This window comes from Camellia sinensis, chromosome 4, assembly GCF_055761805.1.
Source record: "Camellia sinensis isolate YWXY chromosome 4, ASM5576180v1, whole genome shotgun sequence".
NCBI classification, from domain to species: Eukaryota; Viridiplantae; Streptophyta; class Magnoliopsida; order Ericales; family Theaceae; genus Camellia; species Camellia sinensis.
This window is the reverse complement of record NC_138964.1, coordinates 153,402,698-153,410,544: the sequence shown is the minus strand read 5'-3', so window position 1 is coordinate 153,410,544 and position 7,847 is coordinate 153,402,698. Positions and strand designations below refer to the sequence as shown.

Here is a 7,847-nt window from a genome sequence, read left to right as displayed (position 1 = left end):
GCCCCTCTAAGCTGATCGAAGAGGTCATCAATCCTAGGTAGTGGATACCGATTCTTAATGGTGACTTTATTGAGTTGTCAATAATCAATGCACAACCTATATGTGCCATCTTTTTTTTTAGCAAATAAGGTTGGTGCTTCCCACGGGGACGTGCTTGGCCTTATAAATTTCTTGTCTAATAATTCTTGCAACTGTGTCTTTAGCTCTTTCATTTCAGCTGGTGCCATACGATGTGGTGCCATTGAGATCGGTGATGTACCAAATTGTAGTTCAATGGTAAAGTCTACCTCTCGCTTTGGGAGTAGTCGTGGTAGTTTCTCTGGAAATACATCAGCATATTCACACACCACGCGAGGTAGACCTAGTTTTATACAATCTTTATTTTCTAGAACTAAGCTGGCTAGCCATCCAGCCAAGTGATCGTGCCACTTTGACTTTCGAAGTATCGGTGATAAAGAATCTTGTCTATCCCTCTTAAATTGGAATCGCGTTCCGTCCTGAGAGTATGCAGTCACCGTTTTTCGATGGTAATCAATGGTGGCTCTATGGGCTGAAAACTAGTCTATTCCTAGGATAACGTCAAAGTTTGACATTTCCATGACTCATAGGTCGCAAGTTAAACGCAAACTGGAGACTCCTAGTTCACATGATTTGCATACAAGATCTACTTAAGTTTGACCTCCTAGCAGTGAAGCTACATTCATAGGTGTTCCTAAACGTTCAGGCTCTAATCCCAAAGTTGTAACAAATGAAGCAGATATGAAAGAGTGTGACGCTCTTGAATCAAACAAGACTTGTACACAAGAGTTCATAAGGATGAGTATATCTTGAATCACTAAAGGATTTCAAGTGTCTTCTCTTTCTTAGAGTGCAAAGGCTTTCCCAGTGGCATCCTGATTTGGCACCCAAGGTTTCCTTGCATTGGCATCTCCTGGTTGTTGAGTCCTTAATTGTTCCATATTCTGATTAGCTGGCGGCTGACCTCTACCGGATTGGGAATTTTGAACAGCTCGTGTTCCCTAAATTGGCGCGCATTTGTTTTGTTGAGTGGCTCCCCCTTGATTGATGTAATAGCCTGACCTTTGAGGACATTTGTTCCTAAAGTGTCCTTCTTGGCCACATTCGTAACACCTTCTAGCCCCTTTCCTACCACGTGTTCAAGATTGTACTCTTGTTGTTGTTGTGGCCCCCTTAGCATAGGCTACCGAAGTAGCAGGTTCCTATTGTTCCTTGAGGATCCTCCACTTCTTTGCTGGTTGGCTCTGGACTGCTAACTTTGAGTTCTGACAGTGTCCATCTTCTCTCTTTCTAAAGTAAGAGCCCTATCTACTACCTGTGCATAAGTAGGTAGTTGCACTGCAACCAACTTGTCTCGAATTCCCGAGTCAAGTCCCCACTCAAAGCGCCTTTCTTTGGCTGTTTCATTTACCACTATAGCTGTTGCATGGCGAGAAAGGGCCTCAAATTGATTGGCATACTGTGTCACAGTCATGCCCCTTTGTTTCAGTTGGAGAAATTCTTGGATCATCTCTTGCCTTACCGATTTTGGGAAGTACTTTTCCATAAACAATTCCTCGAACTGTCTTCAAGATAGTTCTGCCACTTGATGACTTTCCTTAATCATTGTCCACCAGAAATCGGCCTCCCCTTCGAAGAGAAATGAGGTGAGGGACACTTAGTCATGCTCGTTCTGAATCTCTAGCTTCTCTAATATTTTCTTCATTTGCCTTATCCATGCCTCAGCCGTGTAGAGATTGGGTTCTCCGAAAAAAATTTGGGTATTGAGTTTTTGAAATTTTGCTATTAATTCTGCTTTGTTGTTTTCACGCCTGGGTTGGTTTCTTAGTTCATTAGTAATTGCCCGAACGAAATTCATGATGTCACTGTTGTTGTTGTTGTTGTTGTTGTTGTTGTTGTTGTTGTTGTCATTGGATCCATTTGCCCTAGTTCTTCTTGCCATTTTCTGTACGAAGGATATTGTTGTTACACCATTTATTTATTTATTTATTTGTTCATAAAATGCATGTAACACAGTGCTAGTTGAACACAGAAATCTTTAAATACTAGGATTTCATTAATAATAATAAAATATCAGTACATTCATAAAAGAAATAAAAGAAAAAAAATATCATTCTACTCTTTCCCATCTTATTCCGGCACATCCGCCAAAAACCCTAAGTTAGAAACTAGGACTATTACAATTAAGTATTACAAAATTTGTTGTTGTCCTAACTTTTACACTTGTCATCTCCTAATCAAGCAAATGGGCACAACGTTGACGCACTATCTCCTCTAACTCCCATGCCTCATCGGGTAACCCATAACACTCCCAGCGGACAAGGACTATCCGTATCCCATTCTGACACACCATTCGCCTAATCATGGAAGTGGGGATCTCATGACATGTGGCAGCTCTATAAAAATTCACCAATGGGTCTAGGGTTCAGAAAACATAACCGAAAAGAGGTTAGGTAGTCCGGATATCTTGGAGAAGAAATGCATCACCCTTGTTTGCGACGTATTATGGTGGTAGGTTCCATACTCGATAGAAATTATTGTCCATATATTCTCTTATCTGGACTGGCCCAATAAACATGTCCATTCTAGGAGAGCTTCTCCAATAGCACATCCTAGTAGGGGTAACCTTTACAAATACTACATTCCCGTACGGAAGGACGGGCAGCACCTTCATGTGTCTCAAGGCCGCCTCAGGGCCATCCTCTATCGAGCATTCAGGATCAGAATTCTCTATTTCCTAATCAGAGTTAGACTCAGAATCAGAATCACCTTCAGCTCCTATTCCGAATTCTTCTTCCAAGTTCTCTTCTTGCTCCTCTTCTTGATCCTCCTTTGGATCCTCCTCCCAATCAATAGGTTCTTCTAACATCTCAGGTTCCTCCTCCAACCATTTATTTTGATTTTCGTTTGCTATCTACAAAAATCAAAATTTTACTTAGTAACTAAAAATGCTCACTATAACCACTAATAAGTTATTTAACAAGCAGGCTTACGGTTCCTCAAGGTCTCAAGGGTTTCTCAACCTATGCTCTGATACTAAGTTGTGATGCCTCAAAATTTAAGGACATCATAATAAGGTTTAGAACTTAAAACCAATTTTCTTAATTAGGAACTCCTCATCAATGTTGCCACTAAGTTTACCATCATCCATTAATTAACAACACATAAATTGAAAGTTCTTAACTTACAACTCCAATAAAACTTAAGACTTAGTCTTAGTACATGAAAGAAAGACACACACACACACACACACACACACAAAAAAAAAAAAAAAAAAAAAAAAAAAAAAAAACTAGAGAAAAACTAGAAAAAAAATTTCAAAAAAAGGAGTTCATGGAACTTGGGCACACTTCAAGTTAACCAAGGTTGAATGTTGCCTTCCAAGACCTCGGTGTTTCCTTTGGTTTCTTCAGTACCTGGCATAAAACGCCAGGGCAATGGGAATGCCAATAAGTGAAGAGCTCAATAAGATACTACAATCCGAAATTACCACCCCGATAACAATACTCACAATTAATGAATAATGTGTAGTAATAGAGTAACAAGCAGCGTTTAATAAGCATAACATGAATGTTATCAGTTGAAATAATAACAATAGATAATAAGAACAATGGAAAGCGGAAGCAGCAATTCATCATAAGGAAAATGTCAACTTTTCTTTTAAATTCACATAAGTTTAGTTTATTAGGTAAGTCTAAGTAACTCCTCACGGAGCACTATTTCCACTCAACCGCTAAGCAATGGCCACGGGCAATTCTGACTCCCCCTTGGTCAAATATTCAAATGTCACTTGCTGTAACTACCAATGATGCTCATGCACCAGGGTTACGTACCCGAGTCGTGACATCACGGTCTGTCCCAAGGGAACAGTCTGTCCCAAGGGAACAGTCTATGTTGTGACACTCGCACCACCAACCTTATATTGCCTATACCGATAAGAGCCAGAATACCTTCCTGTGCCATGTTAGGGTTCGCAACTCACTTGCGCAAGACCCTAAATTGGGCTCACCTATCACTTTTAAACTTTAATGCATCAGTTCAATTTCGTGTTTCTTTACTTCATCGAATTCACATTTTGATGCATATACGAGTTTTAGTTCGCAAACCACAGTGACATAAGGCTTGTATATCACAACATAATCATGTATGAAAACCAAAATAAATTTTATAGAATGTCTTAGGAGTCATCACAAAATTTCAATGAATTTCTCATGCTTCTTCTTTTCAGCACTGTATGGTCAGACTAAAAATAATGAAACCCATATCAAACGAAATTCAATTATTACAATATTTTAACTAGTGCTAGTTCATTGAGTTAGGAAAATATTTCATGAGGATACCATGGCTAAAAATGATTTTAAAATAGAGAAATAAAATTTGGAAAAAAACTGGTTTCTAGGACAGTGAGTTACAGTAACTTCCAGTACAGGTGATCTGTGTTTGAAAAATAAAAAGGGGCATCAAACGGTGTCAAAAAGAGGTATGGTCAGAACTTCTTGTTAGATATTTGAGTTTAGAACATATTTCCAGAAGAGTTTGAAGACTGAAAACTAATGGAAGATGGTCAAATAATTTTGCTAAGAAAATAGGACTGATTCTGTTGCATTTTAGTAAAACAACAATTTCTCTTTTTAGACTTATCCATTTTTTGTGAAATCGGTGGAAAATGAAAGATAGCTCTTATATCTAACTATTCCAAGTGATCGTATAGAAAAATACCATTTGCAGAGAAAATGAGACCCATTTGAATTCATTGTTTCTACTGTGTTGTGAACAACACTTGGGACAAATATTTACTTCGGTAAGAAAATGGTGTCCAATGATTTTATAAAAATTTAAACATGTATAGAATACCTATATATACTCCCAGTACCAACAAATTTTTGACACAAGTTATTTTCAATTTATTAAAGCATTTTACCTCCGATAAAATCTGAGATAGTGAAGAAAATATAAGTTTCGAGTAAAAGTGAACCAACCTTATCTCATCTTATCCCCATGAAAGATTATTTCACACAATGGAGAATATTTGAACACATAAGAAGATAAAATCAGTAGCTAAACCATCTAATCTATGTTTGCAAGAAGGAATAGAAATCATATAATCATGAAATTATTATTCAATCAAAATATAAACATGCATTGAGCTATTCTTGCTATGTGTGGATTAACAATGCACACTCTTGCATATTTTTAATATATAGATTCAATAAAAAAAATATCTAAGGGAGGATAGAGGTTGAGTATTCCTACCTCAAGAGCTTTTACAAACTATTCTCAAGATTAGTTTTGAGATGGTGACCACCAAGCACGCTCTCTTCTTCCTCTCTTTTTCGTTTCTTTTCTCCTCTTGTTTTCTTTTTCCTCAGCCGTGTGTATAGAAATGAAAAGGGCTGAAATAGTGTTCTATTTGTAGGAGTTTGGAGGCCTATTTTTATTTCATTTATTTTTTTTTTCCCCTCTTGGCTTGGGAAATATTACCTACATGTATAGGCTTAGGGTGTGGTTGTATGCATGCCTTAGCATGCTCACTCTTAGCAGTCTCCTTCCTAGAAAGGGTGGCCGAATTCCCCTGCCCTAAAAAAAGGTCTGATTTCATCTTCTTCTTTTTTTCTTTTTTTTTTGAGTGTGTGTACAAAAAATAAAAATTAATGTATATATATAACCTAGTCACTAGATATTTTGCTCTCTACTATTCTCTAATTAATTTAGTTACTATTTATTTAACTTATTTAGTTTCCACAACTGTATTTAGATACAGAAATTTAATCACAGAAAGATAAATAAATTTATTAAAAGGAATTTAATATTGGTATTAATCATGATGCTATTAACATTATAATTTAATAATTTAATAATCACTATTAATTGACTTAATATTGTTATTAACAAACTAATTAGTTGTCCAAAAATTCAGGTTCTTACATAGAGTGGTCCAAATGGTCGCATCCCAATATAGGAAGCAACATACGGAAGATGCTGAAGTCGGCCAATAGCTGAGCTCCTAGATGGTCAAAAGAAGATTTAAGAGATTACCTCTAAAGGAAAAGGTAGAACGCCGAGATCACATCCATCGCCCGGCTGAAGACACCATTCTTGGTGGAGTTGGATACGTTCGAAGCACCGAAGGGATTCAGCATACCAAGATTCCAAATCTATGATGGTAAGTCAAAACCAAACTTCCATGTTGGTTTGTATTTGAATGGGATGACTTTGTGGAGTGGGAATGAACAATTCTTATGCAAGTTGTTTCCATTGACATTTGGGAAAATAGCGTCGGATTGGTTTCTCAAATTACCGAAGGGATGTGTGAAGAGCTGGGAAGGCCTGGTCGAGATGTTTGTGGCTAGGTTTGTTACAAACAGATTACAGCCACTAAGGGTAGGTTCCCTATTGGCTTGGAAGATAAACGATGGCAAAGGCCTTAGGGTTTCTGCCAAGAGGTACTACGAGATTTACAACTGGATCCCATCTTGTAACCAGAAACTTGCAATCGTGTCTTTCAAGAACGGCTTAAAAGATGATTGCCCACTTCGACAATCCCTTACAAAGACCCTTCCAAAGAACATGGAGAAGCTCATGGTAAGGATTGAGAAGTACGTGAGGGCAGAGGAAAACAGGAAAGCAAAGAAGACGGGTACAATAAAAGCAGGAGAAGAGAAATGGCTCACCCAAGTGTAGTCGAGGCAATATTGGCACCGACAGACCGGAGCCAGGGTTGAAGGCTATGCAGGCCGTAAGCACAGTTTTCAAGATCCCCATTTATAGGGTCTTGGAAAGGATAAAAAATCAGCCATACTTTAGGGCACTGCAAAAAACCTTGGGGGAGTACATGGACAGGAACGTCGGAAGAATTTTGCCTACCATGATAAGAATGAGCACATGACTCTAGGGTGCAGGGCCTTGAAACAACACCTGGAGGATCTGGTCAAACAGGGACACCTGAGAGACTTGATAGACGAAGCAAAAACATAAGAAGAATAGGCAAAACTGGCCCAGGCGTCGGAAGCAGCACAACCACCCCCGCCAGCATAGGAAAATGGACCATGGGTTACTAACGTGAACCACACGAAGGTCAATGAGAATGAGATCTAGGGAGAGACACAGAGGGTAAGGCATCGGCAGCATGTTTACCAAGTCCAACAAAAGAAGCCTCGCATAGAGGGACATCGGGGGCCGATAACTTCGTTCACAGAAAAAGACCTAGATATGGTACAACATCCGCACAATAATGCTCTTATAGTGACTCTGAATGTTGGAGACTGACAGGTAAGGCGAATATTAATAGACCAAGGTAGCTCCTGTGACATCATGTATGTCAGATATTACAAGGAGCTTGGCCTTCACAAGGACAATTTGTAGCAATTTGATAGCCCCATGGTTGGATTTAATGGGACCACGACGTGGCTATTGGGCACCACTAATCTGGAGGTTTAGGCAGGAACCAAGTCGGTAACCATAAAGTTTACAGTGATAGACACCCATTTCCCATATAACATCATCTTGGGGAGACCTTAGTTGTATGCTATGAGGGTTGTTCCCTCAACCCTGCACCAACTATTGCGGTTCCCAACTGAGTTTGGGGTTGAGGAAGTGAGAGGAGACCAATGTGGGCAAAGAATTGCTCCATGGCAGCAATGAAGTACTTATGTGTTGTTAGAGAAATAGAGATGATAGAGATAAAAGACAAAGACTAGGAGGTCTTGGACGATATCGGCAAAGAACCCGCTGACAAAAGCGAAGAGCCTTTGAAAAAGGTTCTAATACATGAAAGGGAAAAAAAACGATTCTTCTTCCTTGGCTCGGGATTAGACAAGGAAGAAGAAAGA

General features: G+C 38.9%; 1 protein-coding gene across 1 annotated transcript; it reads left to right on the top strand.

Annotated features, from left to right (window-relative positions):
- The first annotated feature begins 6,225 nt into the window (after positions 1-6,225).
- LOC114295478 (uncharacterized) lies at positions 6,226-6,699 on the top strand. The gene has a single exon (XM_028239711.2). The coding sequence runs from the start codon at positions 6,226-6,228 to the stop codon at positions 6,697-6,699; it is 474 nt and encodes a 157-aa protein (XP_028095512.2).
- Positions 6,700-7,847: the final 1,148 nt, after the last annotated feature.

What these genes read in the sequence shown, in the direction of transcription:
- LOC114295478 (XM_028239711.2), top strand. Translation starts at nt 6,226, where the DNA reads ATGACTTTGTGGAGTGGGAATGAACAATTCTTATGCAAGTTGTTTCCA.